The sequence below is a fragment of the Rattus norvegicus genome, chromosome 8 (assembly GCF_021556685.1).
Source record: "Rattus norvegicus strain SHRSP/BbbUtx chromosome 8, alternate assembly SHRSP_T2T, whole genome shotgun sequence".
Classification (NCBI taxonomy): domain Eukaryota; kingdom Metazoa; phylum Chordata; class Mammalia; order Rodentia; family Muridae; genus Rattus; species Rattus norvegicus.
Window position 1 is genome coordinate 23,463,224 of NC_141541.1, and position 23,184 is coordinate 23,486,407.

The 23,184-nt window shown below is 35.1% G+C and overlaps 1 protein-coding gene across 1 annotated transcript; it reads right to left on the minus strand.

The window, feature by feature from the left end:
• Window positions 1-4,488: 4,488 nt before the first annotated feature.
• Or7g29 (olfactory receptor family 7 subfamily G member 29) lies at window positions 4,489-5,427 on the minus strand. Its single transcript, NM_001000431.1, has one exon. It carries the CDS (start codon window positions 5,425-5,427, stop codon window positions 4,489-4,491), a length of 939 nt encoding a protein of 312 aa, NP_001000431.1.
• Window positions 5,428-23,184: the final 17,757 nt, after the last annotated feature.

Genomic DNA, 23,184 nt, shown 5'->3' on the forward strand with positions numbered 1-23,184 from the left:
CTCTGACGAATACAGGTACAGATGCAGGCAGCCAGACTGTTTTGGAAACCCCAATGTAGAAGTTAGGGCAAAGACTTAAGGAGATGAAAGGGTTTGCAACCCCATAGGAAGAACAATAATATCAAACAACCAGATTCCCCAAGCTCCCAGGCATTAAACTACCAACCGAAGGGTACAAGTAAGGGGAGACATGGCTCCAGCTGGCTATGTAGCAGAGGACTGCCTTTTTGGGCATCACTGGGAGGGGTTACCCTTAGTTCTGTGGATATTCCCAGGGTAATTGAATGCTAGGGCACTAAAGAAGAAGTGAATAGGTGGATAGAGTAAAGGGAAGGGACGAGGAGATAGGGTATTTTTGGAGGCAAAACTAGGAAGGTAGCATTTGAAATTTAAATAAATAAAATAACCAATAAAAATGAAAAAAATGTAATTCTTCCATAACAGAACACTGATTACCCAAGATAATATTGATCTTTGGAATTAAAGTTTGAACATTTAAATTATTTGTTAATGGAGTTTGATTTACCTTTGCTTACATATATACAAGGATTTTTATCATAGTCACTCTAATTTCCCCATATCCCTCAAATCCCTCTAAAATACGATAAGCTTCTTTTAGCTTTATATTTTCATTAGGATCCCATATCCCAATACATCCAGTTAGTACTACTGATATTTTTCATGAGTGTAACAGTCCAGTGGAGCTTGGACAAGCATCTAGTAGCCAAAAACCTTCTATCACTTCACCAATCTATGCTATAGTAGGTTTTGCAGTTATTGGCCAATTGTAAGCAGTAATTCTAGAAAAAAAAACTTAATTTCAGCAATTATTCTGAATATTCAGAATTTATAATATGTATTTTATGATTATTATAGCATAATAATCAAAGACTGGAAAAATAAGTTTATATCAGCATGAAGAAAATAAAGTTATTCATAAACCTACTTTATGAATTAAACTCATTAATGTAGAGATATAAAAATATACACTTAGAAGATAATTTTTTCTTTCACAACAAGGTAATTTATAGAGTAACTTGTGATTTTTTTAAATCAACTAAATATGAATTTTACTTGAATAAATAAATTTATGTTGACTCAAGATATTAGAATTCATTTTATATTATAAAGAAAATATCTTTAATTAACACTGATCGTAATATGTCTAAGCAAAAGGTATATTCATAAATGTTAGCAATTTTTAGCCTATAACATTTTCCTTTTATCATAATATCACAGGTATTATATATTTAATATATTTATTATGCTATAGAAATGAAGCACATTTGAAGAAATACAAGGAGTAGTTTCTTATTATTCTTTATATTCAGGTATCCTTCTAGTATACAAAATGGAATGAAGAGATAAAATAGGAAGACCACAAATTAGATGCTCAAGGTACTCTAGGTGGGTGTTATCCAGTGCTAAATGCTTTCCCATGTTCTCTCATAATAACTGAATAATTCAAGACAGATTTTTTTCATGAGTATTTCTTCCCAAGGATTTTGACAACCTCTTGCTCTCATAGGAAGTATAAAGCTAGATCGTTGAAGATGTATGGATATTGATGCTCTAAAGTTCCAGGACTGCATACACTACAGAGTGTGTAGTGTAGTATAGACCTATCCATTTTACAACATAGGTGGCTGCTTCATCTATTTCAGTAGCTAAAATAAACTTTTCTGGCTTCATGAAACAAGATTCACTGTCATTTTGTTTCTTTCACATAAATTCACATGAGCTACTCTTTCATTTCCGATGATGAGCTCAGGATAGCTCTTTGTGTTCATGCTGAGCATATCTAAACTCTCCTAGATGATGTTTTACTGCTGAAAGAGATCTATATATGATAGTCTTCTTCAGGCAGTGGAATTGTGGAGACAAATGTTAGTGTATTACTCAACTTGTGAAGCATCTGCTTTACTGCCGTCAATTTCCATTAATTTTCTTCTATTTTGAAATAGTAAATGAGAAAATTTTATTATACTAGTGCTTCCTGAAATCTAGTTGTGGGTTACATGTTCTGTGTCAAATTATTTTTTTGCCAAATTTGAAATGCGTTCAAAATTCTCAGTCATGTAGGTAATTAAGAATAGTAAATACATAAGTGGCAGGATTGTTATTGGATTTAACTTCCATATTTTTATTCCTAATAGGCTATCAAGTCTTTACCCAAAACTACTTTCTATTTATGAATATTTTAAGACATCACAAATAGAGGATGGGGGACATAACATGATGATACCCATGTCCACATTTTTCCCTGCATTAATAATTGATTTCTAAAACAAAATGTAAAACAAAAATACTTAAAGAAATAAGAATGTATTTATATTTTCTTTGTTAAAAAAATATTTTACCTTCAAAATTCTTAACTATAGTAAAGAGCATAAATTAATACATATGTTAAATTCAAGTGTACTAGCTTTAATCTTTACAAGAGGAGGAACTATTTTACTTTAATTTCTTCTATTATGTAATCTTGAACTAATATCTATGTTGCATTAATATATTCTTGTATTTTCTGTGTTATGATAAAAATTAAAAAGATAGTTAGCTATCAGTTTCTGTAGGCTGGATCTGTGCTGCCACTCGGCCACAAGGTATGCAAGACTCTCTCTCTTGGTTCTCTTCCTTTTATCCATCTTCTCTGCAGTCCCCTAGGTAGTAGTTACCACTACACACACACATACACACATATTAAATTCTCAATCCATATTTCATCCTCACAATGAATTCACTGCCAATTGATAAAGATATAAACTGCCCACCTAGGCAAGACAAAATCTATCTAGTTCACTTAAATCTGAGTTATCCTACTCGGTAGACTCTATCTTGATCTCTCTCTCTTCCTCCTCCTCCCTCCTTCCTTGACTTTTCCCTGCCTACACTTTCTTCTCACCCAATTAGAGACTTTGCCTTATCCTGGACCAACCTTGCTGAATGACATCATCCTACACACACACACACACACACACACACACACACACACACACACATATAATGAAATATGTGTTTTTTAAAATACCAGACATCTCCTCTTTTCTTATCTTAGGAAATACCCATTTGAAGTATATATAATAAGCCTAATAAAGAGGTAAGAATCTCAATGCCTTCTTACATTCCACAAGTAAACAGAACAATTTAAGGAGTACTTCTCTTTCTACCCCAATTTTCATTATCTGGTTGCTAGTGTATACCCTGATATTCTCATAACTCACATCATGCATGTTGGTGACATGTAAGACAGTTGATTTTCCAACTCTGGTATTTAACAGAACATTGTTCCAAAACATATGTAGAATTTTCTTTTCTATAAAGAGTAGAACTTCTGAATACTGCTATACAGCACACATGGAGAACAAATGGATCCAGAAAAAAAATAAAACTTTCACCATTGACTTATTAATTAACTAATATAATATAATTTTAAAGTTGTAGCAAGCAAAACATTGATGGACAACAAGGGATAAACTTTCTTGGATAGATAGCTATGAAGCTGGGAGGAATGTTATTAGAATAATCAAAATAACCCTCAAGGCTGCAGTAACAACTCACAATAAAAAAGTATATATATATATATATATATATATATATATATATATATATATATACTGTAACTTCAAAGGACCTGATTTTTAGTCACCGCAGCAAAGTCAGGGAGCTTTAAATAGGTTATAACTTTAGTACCAAGAGTATGTAAGTCATCTGATCTCATTAGGAAATTATATTTGTGTACTCATAAACATAATAATTGTAAAAAGAAAATATTTAGAATATTTGGAGAAATAAGAAATAACACAAGTAAAATTTTCAGAGTACTAAACTTCAAGGAAACTTATTTCTTCATGGGAAATATTTCTAAGTGCTAAAACAATGTTGAACATTTCAGTAAAGTGCAAAATGCTAAATGATATTGTATCTTTTGTTGCATAGAGGCATGATATTATTTAAAATCTATGAATTTTATAATTCAACATGTAACTTTGAAAGTTTTGAGCATAAATAAATTGTATGTCTGCAGTGCTAAAAGTTCAATTCACTTTTTTGTATAATTCTCTGACAACGTATTTGAAAATATAATTGAAAACAATAATTAAATTGTTTGGTCTCATTTTCCTTCTTCCACCTCTCTAAAATCTGGTTGACTCTCCTTCAATCAAAATTATATATATAAACATGTGTAATCTATATCTACCAATATATTTACATATCTAGGTCTGGCTCTGCAATAATAAAATTATTAAAATGTGAAGATTTTTACTCTTTGTGATAATTTGACATGAGAAAAGGTATCCTATGATAGTTTTAATATATTCTCAAAATTATAAAATGACAAAATGATAGAAAATTAACAAATCAATGATAACACATGCATATTTTTTATGTAACATATAGAAGATAACAGCAAAAATCATCATGCTTACTCACCAAGAATTCTGTCTCTGTGGAACACATGAATCACTTAAGTCCAAATCAATTAACATATCACAGAAAGCAAGATACCTTTGTGATAAGTTTTCCTAATGCTTTCTTCATGTCTCTATTCCTTAGGCTGTATATAAAAGGATTCAGCATTTGAGGGAGCACTGTGTACATCATATATGACACTGTCGTTATCCGAGGGGAAACAGTAATTGCAGAGCAGATGTATACTCCCACTGCTGCACCATAGAATAAGGATACAACTAAAAAATGTGACCCACAAGTAGAAAAGGCTTTGTACCTTCCTCTCAGGGAAGATATTTTTAAAATAGAAGAGACAATCCGTGTATAGGAGAAAATGATTCCAGAAATTGGAATGCCACCAAATACAAATGTTGCAAAATATATCAGGATATAATTGATGAGAGTATCAGAACAGGCAAGCTTGATGACTTGAGCAAGTTCACAGAAGAATATAGGAAGTTCAATATTTGTGCAAAATGACAACCGCAGTATCATCAGACACTGTAATAAGCTGTTCACAATGCTAATGATCAAGGACAATAGAATCAGTAGACCACAGAAGTATGGATTCATAATTACTGTGTAATTCAGAGGATGACAAATAGCTGCATAACGGTCATAGGCCATTGCAGCAAGGACACAGCTTTCTAATACAGCAAAACTCAAAACAAAACAGGCCTGAGTGACACAGCCTGTGTAACTGATGCTCTGGTCCTGCGTGTGAATGTTCTTCAACATATTTGGGACAGTGGTTGTACTTAGGCAGATGTCAGTGAATGAAAGTTTGGAAAGAAAGAGGTACATTGGTGTTTGTAGATGGGCATCAGAGCTGACAGCAATGATAATGAGCAAATTTCCCAGAATTGTGACCAGATATGTAAACAGGAAGAAGCCAAATATAAAAGGCTCCATTGTAGGATCATGGGTAAGTCTCATCAAAATAAAATAGGATGTGGTTGTCTTATTTCCAAGTTCCATGTTGTTCATCAATCTAATAGAAATACAAAGTAAAATCACATGTATGGACACAATGCTTCTTTTGGGAATATTCTAGAAATAAAATGTGTATTCTCAGATCAGATGTATTCCTCAATCTCATTTAAAATATAGACCAAAAGACAATACTTACTATTTTGTGGTGTTGATTTTGATGTAGGGAGATTTATTTATTTATTTTCTTATATTTGAATGGGGACATTTATGTGTACTGACACACATATACAGATTAGAATGGAACAAGTTTTTTCTTTTGCCCCATGAGCTTTTAGCTAGTAGTCATGTTATCAGCCTTGGCAGTAGGTGACTTTACCTGGTAAAGAATCATGTAAGGGACAATAAATGTTGATTTTGAGGGTAATGATTTATGAAGATCTTTATCATTTCCATAATAAAAACATGAAGGCATACCTATTTTCCTCTGGAAATTTTCCTTCCAACATTTTATTTTTCTTTTAAGTGTCATTTATCTAAATACAATTTTAAGTAAATTCTCTTCATATTTTCATTAAGTAAAGAACATTTTTGTAATTGAGAGTTTATATTGTTTTAAACCTTAAATTATCTTCATTTTAGACACCTCAGAATTATTATCATAATAAAATAATTGAGATTACATCATTTTTAATCCCATAGAATTCTACAAAACATGAACTTTAGTGAAACAGATTGTGTGAATAATTGATTAATATATAGTGAACAACAAAATTTATTTGTCTTTTGAGTGTAACTTATAGATAATCAGTTTTCTTCTTACTAAATAATTTCTATTCATTAAATAATTAGGAACAAAATAACATCATAACTTGAAATTTTTATATCTTTAAATTACCTTCCAGAGTAATAAATATCAACATATAATTCTATACCATAACTCAGTCTTTCTATTTTCTTCTACTGCTAAAGAACAAACAACAGATTCCATTGAGGCACGCGCACACACACACATACACACCCACCCAAACACACACACACACACACACACACACACACACACACAGACAGAGAGAGACAGAGAGACAGAGAGACAGAGAGAGAGAGAGAGAGAGAGAGAGAGAGAGAGAGAGAGAGAGAGAGATTTTAACTGTTAGCTTCACTACATCATTTGTTTCTTTTCAGGCCATGATATCTTATATCAATGATAGTTTATAGACCTAACCATTTATTCACAAATGGTATAATATAACTTTTTATCATACATAATAATGTTCATTATATATTTTATAATATTTTCATTCTCCATTTTATTTATTTATTCATTTATTTATTTTATTCATTTTATTTTACTTTATTCTCCATTTCTGCTGTGAATACATAGGCAATCAATATGAATATAGAGATTATTTCTTATATCCCCATGCTTGTGTAATGGGCTAGTTTTATATAAAAGTTCTGTTTTTGTGAATTTTTTTATCAGATTTTGTGAAAAACCTGAAGAACTGATTTCCGTGGTGAATGTCCTAGATTATATTCCACCAGGAATAAATGTCTCCCCCACCTCCCTTTTGTCTTAAATTTTGTGGTCCAGTAAAACATTTTTGAACATAAACTTATCTGTATGTACTAAGAGCTACTTAGTACATGTTTACCTTTTCAAACAAAAGTATTTTACAATAAATACAAAGAGAAAAATGAGAATAAAACTATATGGTATTTCTAAGAAATAGTCACAAAGTATTGAATTTCCATTTAGATATGGAAAGGGTATGTCTGGTTGAGATTTCTTAGTTTTAAATTCCATCCTGTTTATACAAAAGAACACTTAGACAGACATGAAAATGAACAAAATAATATAGTCCTCATGTTATAAAACTCCAGCAGACAATTTTCTATGTGGCATATATAAGGCAATTATTGTTCTGCTTCTTATTCCTGTAGATCTATTGTGGGATACACAGTGTGTAAGCTATTATTTACTACTTATTGTGATATAAAACTCAAGGGTCCCAGTATGATACAGATGAGATTATATGATTTTAAAATGTTTCATTTGTACACTATAAAACGGATTACTGTATTTGTTTAAATAGTCTGTGTGGGATAAATATTTTCCTATTCATTTCCTATGCAACATTCACACTGGTGTAAGCAAGTATTCAAATACATTTCAATGCATCTTGATGAAAACCATGAAACTTCTTAACTACTGGAAGTAAATAGAAAAAAATCATTCAGCACATAAATCAACATATAGGACCATTTTGCCATTTTCTTCTGAATTTCTAATCCTTGAGCTCTCACAAGAGACTACAATATCAATAGAAAAAAATTGTGGTAGAAGTTGAAAAAATAAAATAAAGAAAATATATAGCATGAGAGATTTGAAAGACCAAAGAAGTGACATAGTGCTAACATATAGAATATTCCTCTTACAGAATAATATAAATTTAAAAATCACATAACATTTATATTATTTTATCTATATCTATAAAGAAATATATAAGAAATAACAAGAATTGATTACTATGAGTTTAATATATGAACCACATCTGATGAGAACATTAATTCCACATATTGAGGTCAGAAATGACTATCAAGAACTCACCTTGCTCTTGAAGTTAAGAAATGTTCCTGTGTGTAAAATATGTATGAATATTAGTTGGTCATTCCATGCTTACCATAGGAAGAAAAACACATAGGCAGATTTACTGAATGAGGTATTCACAGACTATTATTTTTCTCTATCTCCCAAAGGGTTCAATATCCAAATTTCCTCATTTGAGTGACTACAATATTGCCATTATAATCCCTGGAGCTCCAGTCCCTAAAGACAAAGTATTCAAGTGATTTCATCATCATTGATGTGCATTGATATAATGACTCCCTGGGAGAGTTTTCATCATTCTCTTTCCTCACAACCAGTATTTTAATTAGTATTTATTTTATATATTTAAATACCATATAATTACATATTTTTGTCTCAACCTAGCACTCTCTCCAATTTCTTTCATGTCTTTACTATGGCCACTTTCAAATTCACACTCTCATTTACTAATGGATGAATATATATATATATATATATATATATATATATATATAAATAGTTGCATAGTTGCAACTTGCATAGTTGAAGCAATTTGAGCTTTCCTCTATCCAATTAACATATCTACTGCTGTTGCTCTTCTTCAGTTCATGCTTAAAATATTTTATAGCTATAGCTTCTATCATAACTAGATGTATTTTATAGACCTTGCATATATATCATAAATTTTTTCTCTAAAACATTCCAATACAATTACGAACACAGTACCGATTATGACAGTACAAAGTGTAGTTTGTATTTTATCATTGAAAAATTTCCTATATATGGTTACAAAGAGTGATAATAGGCAACTTATAAAGTGTGTTCTAAAAATTCAAACTTGCATTTTTTCTGACAAACTGTACTAAATTGCATTTTCTGTATTTTTTAATTACATGTTATTTACTTTGAATGTGTGTTTTTAAGGAGTGTTTCCCTATGCCATGGTATATGTGTGTCAGACAAAATTTACAGAAATCTGTTCTCACCTGCTACCATGTGAGTTCTGGGGATAAAATTAAAGTATTCAGGCTTTGCAGAAAGTAGAAACGACTTCTAACCCAGTAAAATGGTCCACATTGCACTTTTAAAATATATTTCTACTTAAAATTATAATCAATTTTTAAAAATTCTTGTACTTATTCACTGTAGATTCCAGTATCATACTCCCCCGATCTCTTCATATTACTCCCTCACAGAGACCTGTCCCAATCCCTTTACCCTTTTCCCTTGAGATGGTAGAGATGCCCCTACTTATCATATCAAATCACTACAGTATTATGGTTCCCACTGAGGCAAAACAAGGTCAATCACTCAATTATGGAAACGTGATCCACAGTCAGGCATCAGATACTGGGACAGTCTCTACTTTAGTTGTTGGAGTATCACCTTTAGTTGTTGGTGTACAACTGCAACATATAGGTAGAGAATTTTGTCCAATCAGTACTTTCTCTTTGGTTGGGGATCCAATTTTTGTAGGTCCTGGAATGTCCAGGCTAGTAACCCTGTTGATCTTTCTCTAGAGTCCCTGTCCTCTTTGGGTCCTACAATCCTTCTCACAACTTTTCCATAAAACTCCCCAAGTGCCATATAATTTTTGATTGTGGGTCTCTGCATCTGTTTCAATTTGTTGCAGTGGGAAGCCTCTCAGGGAATAGTTATGCTAGGCTCCTGACTTTAAACATAACAGAATTTCATTAATAATATCAGAGCTTGGTTTCTATACAAACGCCGTGCATTTTTTATTACTATTGCTCTGAAGTACAGTTTGAAGACAGGGATGGTGATATATTTGCTATAGTAAATCTAATAGAACAGAAAGAAAGGAAAAATCTTGAACTCATCAGAACATGAGACAACTTGCTGAATGGAACACTAGTGGCACATGCAGTAAAAATTAATCAATGGGCTCTCATGAAACAGAAAAGCTTCTTTAATTTAAACTATGGGGATCCAGAAGTTATTTTACTCACAAGATTGTTTATGTTATCCTGGGGTTTTTGGTTTCTCTATGTGAAGTTGAGAATTGTTCTTTTAAAGTCTAAAAAATTGTTCTGGAGATTTTATGGGATTTGAATTGAAGCTGTAGATTGCTTTTAGTAAGGTGGCCATTTTCACAACGTTTACCATACCAATTCAGAAACATAGGAGTTCTTTCCATCTTCTGATATCTTCTTCAATTTTTTTCTTCAGAATCCTGAAGTTTTCAACATATTGGTCATTCACTTGCTTGGTTAGCATTACACCAGGATATTTTATGAAATATGTTGTTTCTCTAATTTCTTTTTCAGCCTGTTTATGACTTGAATAAGGAAAGCCTACTGATTTCTTTTAGTTAATTATGTATCCAGCCATTGTGCTGAAAGTGTTTACCAGCTGTAGGAGTTCTCTGATAGGAGATCACTCTTATGCATATGATAATATTATCCAGGAATAGTGATATTTAACCCAGGTTAGTTTACCTTGTACATTTTTGTGGTATTCTTGACACCCTTAGCTTCCATAATTTCTTTTACTCATCTTCCACAGGATTACTGCAACTCCACACACAGTGCTGTCTGTGGGTATCTGCATCGGGTTCAAATACTTGCTTGGTGAAGGTTCCCAGCCAGGCTAATTCTGCAAGAATGGCAGAATATCATGAATAGTGTTGAGTGGATTCCATCTCATGGCAGGGGTCTCAAACTGACAGGTAATTTATAATACTAGTAATGATAATACTATGATTAATAAGAAGTGAAATTTTAATTAGTAATACAGAATGAAAACTTCAATTTATTTTTTACATTGAAGCCTGATCTGTGGGTTTAAATTTTTTAGTATGAAATGACAACACAAAGTAAATATGTGTTGTCACAAGGTACCTGAAAAACAAAACATCTAAGAAGCTTGAATAAGGCAAATAATATGAGGCACTTATTTACCACTGGCAGGGTTGTCCCAGGCATAATATCCAGAAAGAGCTCAGCCTTCTAACTGATTCAAGTTTCAAAGGTGATAACCACAGTTGCAATTATGACATGTAATAGAGAAAACTGTTAAGATCTTCCACAAGTGAGAGTAGTTTACAGAAGGGGAGAAATGTGGAGAAGTAAAGCTAAGTGGTCATACAGTCCTAATGACCTTGAGGTCAGGGACACATTATACAGCAATTTATGGCGGTCTACATAGTTTAGCAAAACTAGTATTAGCACTTAAAGTATTATGAAAAATACTTTCACAAGATAATAAAACTATACTTCAATTGCACACTAGATTTCACTGGTTCTAGAACAATGCACCCTGTTTTTGATTCATAAGCTGAAGAATTTCACCATAGGGTCCCTGATATCGATAATATATTTTTCTTCTGACTGGCCAGTGTAGGAGAATACAAAGAGTTAAACATTGACATTCACAAATGAATATTAGGATTCATAAAATACCAAGACATAAAAAATGGTAAGTATGAAGTAAGCCATTCAATTAGATCCTTGTTCCCAATGTCATTAGCCCTACCTTCAAGTTTTTGTTACTATATAATTTTTTCTTTATTAATTTCCTGCTGTCAGTGAGATTAAAACACCATAGTTCACTAACTTCTTGGCCCTTGTGATGGTGTTTCTGACAAAAGTGTTTTAAATGGTCAAAAAAGATAAATCTTTTATTTAAGAATCTTAGAACATTTACGTTTAAGATATATGTATATATATATATATACATATATGTATATATATATATTTCTACATAAAGGTAACATTTGAAATTGGGAAGATTTTATAGGTTTCGAAATCATGGTATAAATAAAATATTATTTGACTGTATATGATCATGAGCTGATCATTTTACATATCCCCAATTGGCATGTTCCTGTCCTCAATAAGCAGCAATAAATATGGATGAACAGGTGTTCTTGTGGTAGAATGGAAGGTACTTTGGGTATATGCCCAAGAGTTAATACATGGGTCTTGAGGAAAAGCAATTCCCAAATTTCAGAGGAATCATCATAGTGATTTTTTTATTATGGTTATACTAGCTTGAACTCACAATAATAAAGGAGAAATACTCCTCTTGTCATTTCAACCTTGCCAATGTGACCTTTTGTTGGGAATTGGATTTAATGCTATTTGTGTTGATTTGGCTCCCAAAATCACATAATTTGCATACCTGCATGAGAGATGCTGAAAGCCCCTGCCCCCAGCTAGTTTAACTGGTTAAATAAAATTGTGAGAGATCAATGACTAGGCAGGGGGATAGAGGCAAGACTTTACACGTCCTGGACGAGGGGCCACAAGAAGGAGGGTTGGAATCACCATGATGGGGAAGAAGCAGAAAGATCAGGCTTGAGAGATGAAGAAGCAAGAGCCTATAGCCATGTGAAGGAGCTGAGAGACTGCAGTCTGAGAGGGCTGCCCAACTGGGTCCAGACAATCAAGTTCAAATATAGATTTTAGTAAGAAATAGTTCAGGAATATCAGTGAAGGAAATTAGCTTTAGGGAGGTTTGGAAGTGCTCAACCATTGCCCTGTTCAAGGCCTATTAAAGCAGAATTGTACTCTCTCTCTCTCTCTCTCTCTCTCTCTCTCTCTCTCTCGTGTCTGTGTGTGTGTGTGTGTGTGTGTGTGTGTGTGTGTGTGTGTGTGTGTGTGTGTGTAGGGGTCTTTCACTTGGGAAATCCCTAGCATTGAGGTAGGTGGTCAGGCAGTGTGCTGCCCAAGCCAGGAAGTATAGACCAGGTTCAGATCGTAGAGGTTCAAACTCTTACTTGTGTTTTAAATTTCAGCCATTGTGGCAGGTATAAAATGGAACCTTAAAGTAGTTTTCATTTATATTTTCCTGGTGGCTAAGGATATTCAATATTCCTTGAAGTAATTCTCAGACATTTGAGATTTCTCTGTTGATAAGTCACTGTTTAGAATTCTACCTCATTTTTAAAGTCTCATATATTACATTTCTACCACATTTATCCTCCCTTCCCTCAGCTTCACTCTCTTTCACCTCTCCTATTTTCCAGATTACCTTCCAACTCACATCCACCTCCATTCAAAATAGAGCAGGCCTTGAATGACATCAACCAAACACTGAATGCCATACTAAAATTAGACAAGGCAATCCATCAGGAGAAATAGTGTCCCACAAATAGGCAAAAGAGTCAGGATGGTCCTGCCTTCCCCTGTTAGAATTCTCCCAATAAGAACAAGCTACTCACCTATAACATATATGTATATATATGTATGTATGTATATATATATATATATATATATATATATATATATATATATATATATATATATGATCTCAGTCAGACTTCTACAGTCTTTTTGATCTCTGCAAGTTCCCATAAGACCCAGTCATTTGATCTGTGGGTAATGTTCACATGTTTTTGTGGTGTCTCTGATCCACATGCTTGCTACAATCCATTTTCTCCTCAGAAGTACTCTTTCTGCCTAATATTGGCTGTGAGTCTCTGCAACTGCTCTCAGAAGTTGTTGGATGAAGTTTCTATGGTTTCTTTGATGACTATTGTGCTAACTTTGAATATAGGACCATCCCATCAGTTCTTTATCTCTGAGGCAAGTGACAGCTACTTTGTTGTTTCTGCCTCATATCTGTAACTGCTATTTTGAGTCTGGACCCTTAACATTTATACTTCCACTCTAGATCATTTGGTGTCTGCTACAGTATTGTGCCTCAAGATCTTTAACCTTTACCTTGAAACAGGAAATGTAAAGATATACCCCTACTTTTACCCTTTTAGCAGTAAATAATAGCCATAATTTTTGTGTCTCAGTCTAAGAACTGTATTTTCATATTCTGTCAAGAACTCTCTGATGCTAGTAGACATCTTCATATCCCTGACTCTGGTGAGCTAGAGCTCACAGTCTTGCAACTCTTTGCACTCCAACTGTCATTGAAATTTGTTGTTGCAGTGGGTCATTTCAAAGATATACACATCTTGTCTGCCACAGAAAATAAATTGTTATATCTACATTTGCATCCAGGCCCTCACTGCAAGAATACATCTAGGTCATGAGGTAAATAGTATTTGGAATAGCATGAAGAATCAATTTGCATGTACTATCTTTATCCGTATATGTCAGAAATAAGTAATCATACATAAATTCCAAAAAAAATCTTTAGTTTAATCAGTATAGTATATTTCTCTAAACAAAGACTCTGAAATTTGTAGGAAGTGGTTCTGATGCTAGAGTTCTCTTCCTAAATTTGTTCTTTATAGATCAATAAAGGTGCTAGAGGGCAATTCCTGGGTGGAAGGAAAGAGGCAGGATTTTGGGTCACTGCAGGTGGGAGAAATAATGTGGAAAAAGTAATGGGGATTTTGCCATGCTTTGGAGGGAGAAAAGTTGACTGGCCATGCAAGACCTAAGGCTGAGTACCCATAGACCATTTCCTAAGGCAGCAGATTAGAAATACAGTTAAGTGGAGGATAGTTTGGCATTTTTGAACAAGTAGATGGTAATCAAGACAATATGCTAAGGGCTTGGAAGGTTCAAAGCTTGACTGAAGTTAGAACAAGATTCATGCAAAAGGTTGGATGAGGAATGAGTTTTTGGAATCAGCACCATTTCTAAAGCTGTTCTGGAAGAAGCAAGTCTCTGGACAGCGTCAAGAAAGAGAGGACTGGAAAAGCTTGTAACTTAAGCGTTCCAGAGGCTGAATTTTATCAGAGCTGTACATTCTGCAACAGATAAGAATGAAAATGCGCTCCGTTTTTGAGAATGTGAAAGACAGCTGTCTTTTATTATGAGTTAAACTGTTTTCCTTGTAAAGATATACCCTGGGGTTGGGGTTCAGGGAGTTTGATAGTCTATGGTTTCTGTTTCCTTGTGTGCAGCCACACTCCAGGGAGGCTTTCAGTTTTTGGGTCAGTTGCCCTGCATGCCCTGCCCAGCACAGAGCTGGTGGGAGGTCTTTAGACTATGGTGTCAATTACTCAGTAGCCCTCTGTACAGTGGAACTGCTGGGATGCCTTCAAGCTATTGTGTTCAGAGTACAGTAGGTCTCCTGGGATATCTCCTGTTATGGTGTCAGATGGCCTGGTTGCAGCAAATCTCTTGGGGTGCTGCGGGATGTGGTATCAAATAATCTAAGTACAGTGGGTTTTGTAGTATGCTTCAGGATATGATCTCAAATGTTCTGATTGCAGCAGATCTCTTGGTATGCCTCACGATATAGCCTCTTCTAGGGAGCAGACTAGCAAGCACTCTGTCTCAGCAAAAATGACCAGGTAAAAGGGAGTTTGCATCTACTATGGGTCAGAACAGCTTAGATCAAAAACTCAAGCAGCTGCAAATGTTAACAAGGATGTGGAGCAAGGAAACACTCCTCCATTGCTGGCAGGAATGCAAATTTTTTATAATAGCTTTAGAAATCAGTTTGATGATTTCTCAGAAAACTGTGAATATTCTAGACAGTTATGGATCTAGCTCTCCTAGGTATATACCAAATAGATGCCCCACTATACCACAAGAACACTTGCTCAACTATGTTCATAGCACTTTTATGGTAATATCTAGATACTGGAAACATTCTAGATATACCTCAACTGAAGAATGGACAAAACAATGTGATATGTGTACATAATGGAATACTACTTAGATATTATAAATAGACATCATGAAATTTTCAAGCAAATGAATGGAATTTGATAATGTCATGCTCAATAAGGTAATGCAGTCTCAGAAGGACAGATATTATATGAACACAGTTATACTTATACAGTAGAAATAAAGTAATATAAGAATGGAACACTACAGAGGCCCCAAGAAACTTGGTAATAAAGATGGCCCAAGGGCACCTGCATGAGTATCACTCAAAATGGATACATAGTAATTATGTGTAAATGGAGAGCGAAAACTGGGTATGAGAGGGGGTGATAGGTATGGGTATCTTGATCAGGTATGGATAGAGGGTGCAGGAGAGGATTGGGAATGCTGGAAATCAATGGAGGCTATCTGAGATTAGCTGGAGACCTTGATTGGTGATGGCCATAGCTGTGTCTATAACCTGCAGGGTAAATGCACACTTAAATGGTCACTTCCTATTGCCAGGTGCATGGATAAACAGGGAGTAGTGATTGCCAAGCAATGGATGATCCAATTTGAATGTAACTTGAATATAATTTGAATAAATGTAGAATAGTCAACTTCTGGCCTACGCTGGCAGAGAGGAGCCCTTACAATAATTGTCTCTTAAGAGTTTTCTTTCAGAACTGAACTGAAAAGGTCACACAGCTTCCTGCACAAATATCCCATGAGAGAGAGATTGGAATTTTAGAAGTGCAGACACTCCTGAGAATTCAGAGGAGATTACTCTCTGCCCACATTCTCAAACCAAGAGGAAATTGACTAGTGCCATCTGTGACCCATGGACACAGGGACCTAGGAACAGTCAGAGTCAGGCCCCTACAAGTTTCTGTCTGTGAGAAGAGCTGAATGCCAGTCGCCAGGAGTGCCTACACACCTAAAATCAGAGTTCTCTGTTTCCAGATCTGACTGAAAGAAAACAAGTGTACAGGAGTGCTGACACACAGGCCTACAGGAGGGTCAAGCCACTTTCAGAGATAGTAAGAAAGACAAGCTAATATCAGAGACAACCTGAGGGTGAGAGGCAAGCACAAGAACCTAAGTCACATAAACAAAGACTACTTGGCATCATCAGAGCCCAGTTCTCACATCACAGCAAATACTGGATATCCAAACATACCAGAAAAGCAAGATATGGATTTAAAATCACATGATGGTGATGGAGGACTTTAAGAAAGACATAAATAACTCCCTTAAAGAAATACTGGATAACACAAGAAAAGCAGTAGAGAAACTTAAAGAGGAAACAAAAAAAAATCCCTCAAAGGATTACAGGAAAATACAAGCAACAGGTAAAGGAATTGAACAAAACTCTCCAGGATTTAAAAATGGAAATAGAAACAATAAAGAGAGCAAACATGGAAACAAAACTGGAGATAGAAAACCTAGGGAAGAGATCAGGAATCGTAGGTGTAAGCATCACCAACAGAGTTCAAGAGATAGAAGAGAAAAGCTCAGTAGCAGAAGATACTAAAGAAAACATTGACACAATCCAACCATCAAAGATAATGTAAAACACAAAAAACTCCTAGCCCAAAACATCCAAGAAATCTAGGACACAATCAGAAGATCAAACCTAAGGATAATAGGTAGAAAAGAGAGTGAGGATGCCCATCTTAAAGGGCCAGTAAATATCTTCAACAAAATTATAGAAGACAACTTCCCTAAGGTAAAGAAAGAGATGCCCACAAACATACAAGAAGCCTACAGAACTCCAAATAAATTGGACAACAAAAAATTTCCTCCCATCATATAATAGTCAAAGCATTTTGCACAAAACAAAGAAAGGATATTAAAAGCAGTAATGGAAAAACGTCAAGTAACATATAAAGGCAGACCTATAAGAATTATAACAGATTTCTCAACAGAGACTATGAAGGCCAGAAGATCCTGGGCAGATGTCATACAGACACGTAGAGAACAATAATGCTAGCCCAGGCTACTATATCCAACCAAACTCTCAAAAAAACATAAATAGAGAAAGCAAGATATTCCATGACAAAACCAAATTTACACAATATCTTTCTACAAATATAGGCCTACAGAAGATAATAGATGGAAATCTCCAACACAAGCAGGGAAACTACACACTAGAAAAAGCAAGAAAGTGATTGCTTGCAACAAATCAAAAGAAGAGGGAAACACAAACATAATTCTACCTTAATAATGAAAATAACAGGAAGCAACAATCACTATTACTTAATATTTCTCAACATCAATGGACTGAATTCCCCAATCAAAAGATATAAACTAACAGAAAGGATACTTAAAGGAGACACAGCATTTTGCTGCCTACAGGAAATACACCTCAGAGACAAAGACAGACAATAACTCAGAGTAAAAGGCTGGAAAACAAATTTCCATGCAAATGATCTCAAGAAACAATCTGGAGTAGCCATTCTCATATAAAATAAAATCTATATTCAACCAAAAGTCATCAAAACAGATAAGGAAGGATACTTCCTATTCATCATAGGAAAAATCCACCAAGATGGACTCTCAATCCTAAACAACTATGCTCCAAATGCAAGGGCACCTACATTCATAAAAGCAACCTTACTAAAGCCCAATTCACACATTGCACCTCAAACAATAATAGTAGGAGATTTCAAAATCCCACTCTCATCAATGGACAAATCATAAAAACAGAAATTAAACAGAGACATAGAGAAACTAACAGAATTTATGAACCAAATGGGCTTAACAGATATTTATAAAACATTCCATCCTAAAACATAAGGATATACCTTCTTCTTAGCACCTCATCGAATCTTTTCCAAAATTGACCATGTAATCAGTCACAAAACAGGCCTCAACAGATACAGGAAAATAGCAATAATCCAATGCATACTATCATAGCACCAAAGACTAAGGTTCATCTTCAAGAACAATCAAAACCAAGAGAAAGTCCACGTATACATAGAAGTTGAAAAATGCTCTACTCAATGATGAGTTGGTCAAGGAAGAAATAAAGAAAGTAATTAAATACTTCTTAGCATTTAGTGAAAATCAATGTACAACATACACAAACTTTTGGGACACAATGAAAGCAATGCTAAGAGGAAAACTCATGACTCTGAGTGCCTCCAAAAATCAACAGGGGAGAGCATACATCACCAACTTGACAACACACCTGAAAGCTTTAGAACAAATAGAAACAAATAGACCCAAGAGAAGTAGAAGGCAGGAAATAATCAAACTCAGGGCTAGATGGGTTTATTACAGAATTCTATCAGACCTTCCTAGAAGGCCTCATACCAATATTCTCCAAACTATTCCACAAAATAAAGCCAGAGAGAACACTACCAAGTTCCTTCTATGAAGCCACAATTACTCTTATACCGAAACCACACAAACACCCAACAAAGAAAGAGAACTTCAGACCAATTTTCCTTATGAATATCGACACAAAAGTACTCAATAAAATTCTCACAAACCAAATCCAAGAACACATAAAAACGATCATCCATCATGATTAAGTAGGCTTCTTCCCAGGGATTCAGGGTTGGCTCAATATATGGAAATCCATCAAAAAAATCCACTATATAAACAAACTCAAAGAAAAGAACCACATGATCATTTCATTAGATACAGAGAAATCTTTGACAAAATTCAAGACCACTTCATTACAAAAGTCCTGGAAAGATCTGGAATTCAACGCACATACATAAACATAGTAAAAGCAATATACAGCAAACCAGTAGCTAAAATTAAACTAAATTGAGAGAAACTTGAAGCAATACCACTAAAATCAGAGACTAGACAAGGCTGCCTTCTCTCTCCCTACTTATTCAATATAGTACTTAAAGACATAGCAAGAGAAATCAGTCAATGAAAGGGGGTCAAGAGGATACAAATTGGAAAGGAAGAAGTTAAAATATCACTATTTGCAGATGATAAAATACCTTAGTGACCCCAAATTTCCACCCGAGTATTACTACACCTGATAAACAATTTCAGCCAAGTGGCTGGATATAAAATTAACCAAAACAAATCCGGAGCCTTCCTGTACTCAAAAGAGAAGTGGGCTGAGAAAGAAATAAGAGAAATGGTGCCATTCACATGAATCCCAAATAATATAAAATACCTCAGTGTGACTTTAGACAAGCAAGTGAAAGATCAGTATGACAAGAAATTCAAGTCTCTGAAGAAAGAATTTGAAGAATATCTCAGAAGATGAAAAGACCTCCCAACGTCATGTATTGGCAAGACTAATATAGTAAAGATGGACATTTTGCCACAAGCAATGTACAGAATCAATGCAATCTCCATAAAAATTCCAAGTCAATTCTTCATAGAGATAGAAATAGCTAATTGCAAATTCATTTGGAATAACAAACAACCCAGGATACCGTAAACTATAATCAACAATCAAAGAACTTTTGGGGGAATCACCATCCCTGACCTCAAGCAGTATTATAGAGCAGTAGTGATAAAAAAATCTATGGTGCTGGTAAACAGACAGAAGAGTGTAATAGAATTGAAGACCGAGAAATGAAACCACACACCTATGGCCACTTGATCTTTGATAAAGGAGCTAAATCCATGCAATGGAAAAAAGATAGCATTTTCAACAAATGGTGCTCGTACACCTGGAGGGTAGCATGTATAATAATGCAAATTGAACCATTTTTATTGCCCTGTATAAAAATTAAGTCCAAGTGGATCAAGGACCTCCACATAAAATCAGATACACTCTAACTGACAAATGGAAAAGTGGGCAAGTGCCTCGAACACATGGACACTGGGGAAAATCTCTTGAACAAAACACTAATAGCTTATGTTCTAAGATCAACAATTGACAAATGGGAATTCATAAAACTACAAAGCTTCTATAAGGCAAAGGACACTGTCATTAGGACAAAACAGCAACCTACAGATTTGGGAACGATCTTTACAATCCTACATCTGATATAGGGCTAATATGATGTGCAAAGAACTGAAGAATTTATATTCTATAGAGCCAAATACACCTATTACAAAATGGGGTATAGAGCTAAACAAATAATTCTCAGCTGAGGAATATCGAAGTGCAGACAAGTACCTAAGAAATGTTCAATATCTTTGTTCATCAGGGAAATGCAAATAAAAAGAACCCTGACATTCTACCTCCCACCAGTCAGGATGGCAAAGATAAGAAACTCAGATGCTGGCAAGGATATTGAGAAAGAAGACTGCTCCGTTGTCGATGGGATTGCAAACTGGAACAATCACTTTGGAAATCAGTCTGGAGATTCCTCAGAAAATTGGGCATCCCACTACCTGAGGACCCAGCTATATCTCTACTATGCATATATCCAAAAGATGTCCACCATACAACAAAGACACGTGCTCCACTATGATCATAGTAGCCTTATTTATAATAGCCAGAAGCTGGAAAGAATCAAGTTGCCCTTCAACAGAGGAATGGATACAGAAAACGGGATAAGTCTGTACAACGGAATACTACTCAGCTATCAAAAACAGTGACTTCATGAAATTCACAGAAAAGTGGATTGAACTAGAAAATATTCTCCTGAATGAATTAACCCAATCACAGAAAAATACACATGGTATGTACTCACGGATAAGTGGATATTAGCCCCAAAGCTCGAATTTACCAAAGATAGAATCCACAAACCACGTGAAGCTCAAGAAGAAGGATGACCAAAGTGTGGATGCTTCACTCCTTCTAAAAAGGGGGAACAAAAATATTCATAGGAGTGGATATGGAGGCAAATTTTGGAGCAGAACCTGAAGGAACAGCCATTCCATACCGGCCCCACATGTGGCTTATATATACAGCCACCACAAATAAATAAGACTGATGAAGCTAAGACATGCATGCTGACAGGAGCCGGGTATAAATGTCTCCTGAGACACACAGCCAGAGCATGTCAAATACAGAGGTGAATGTTAGCATCAAACCACTGAATGGAGAATAGAACCCTCGTTGGAGGCATTAGAGAAAGGATTGAAACAGCTGAAGGAGATTGCAACCCCATAAAGAATAAAATGCCAACCAATCAGAGCTCCCAGATACTCATCCACTACCCAAATACTATACATGGACTGACCCATGGCTCCAACTCTCTATGTAGCATACGATGGCCTTGTTGGACATCAATGGAAGGAGAAGCCCTTGATCCTGCCAAGGGTGAACCCAGAGTGTATGGAAATGTCAGTGGTGCAGGAAGTGGGGAATCAAAGGGAGGGGGCTTGTTGACTGGAAACCAGGAAAGGTAATAACATTTGAAATGTAAACTAAAAAACATCATAAATAGACAGACAGACAGACAGGCAGACAGACAGATAGATGAATAGTTTTAATCAAAAAGTTCATTGAAACAAATATAGAGGTCCACAAACAAAGAGCAAGTTGTGTGTGTGTGTGTGTGTGTGTTTTGTGGGCGTGTGTGATACTATCTAAGAGTTTGTGGTTGAATTTATTTGAGCAGGCGAGGTCATCACAAGAATACATATAGAATCAACTAATCTGGGCATGTCAGGAAGAGGGGCTCACAGAGATTCAACCACAGAAGAGCAGGGCCTAGGCCCTGTAAAATATTTTTGCAAGTACACAGCTTAGTCTTCATGTGGGCGCCATAACAATTAGAATGAAGGTTGTGTCTCACTTGGGTGTCTACCTTTGTATCCCTTCCCCTACTTGGATTTTAGTGAAAGTGTTTGCACTTAGACCTACTCCAACTTGATGTTCCAAGGTCAGGTGGTATTGAATGGGAGACTTGCTTTCTTCTAGGAGAATAGCAGGGGTAGTGAATGGTATGACTGTCATGTAAATAATATATATATATATGTATATATATCAAATTATGGCACATATATTAAATATTATAGGAGTAAGAGTTTGCTTAGTAATTGATTTAACTTCCACTGCATAGGATGGAATCCATGCCTGTTACTGTAAGACCATTCAAAATTCTATATCATGGGAAGTCACAGCCCTTTGGAGAAATTATTTCCCCAAATTAATTACCTAACTACAATTATGAAGCATTAAACCACCATCGGTGTGTGTATGTTTGTGTGTGTGTGTGTTTGTGTGTGTGTGTGTGTGTGTGTGCGCGCGCGCGCGCACACGTGCAATTATCACAGATACAACTTTCAACTATATAGAGAGAAACTTCTATTTCTAGTGAACTTTAGTCAATTCAGAAACTTGTGTCTGCAGACACTCGATAGAAAAGTTAGAGGAAGGACTGAAGAAGCTGACGAGATTTGCATCCTCATAGAAAGAAAAATAATATAAACTAACCGAACCTCCAGAGCTTTCAAGTTCTAAACAGCCAAACAAACTGTTCACATGGAGGGACCCATGGCTCCAGCTGCTTATGTAGGAGATGATTTCCTTATCTGGCATCAATAGTAGAAGAGGTTGAATTTATTTGGTTCTGTGGAGACTCAATTCACCAGCACAGAAGAATGCTAGGACAGTGAGGCAGGATTGGGTGGGTACATGGGGGAACACCCTCTTAGAAGCAGGGGAGAGGAGAAGTTGGATAGGGGGTTTGTATGGGGAAATTGAAAATGTGGATAACATTTAAAATGTAAATAAATAAAATAACCATTAAAGAAAGAAATAATCTGTGTTGATACAAAACACACTTGAATAAGTGAAAAATTTTTAGACAT

What these genes read in the sequence shown, in the direction of transcription:
- Or7g29 (NM_001000431.1), bottom strand. Translation starts at nt 5,427, where the DNA reads ATGGAACTTGGAAATAAGACAACCACATCCTATTTTATTTTGATGAGA.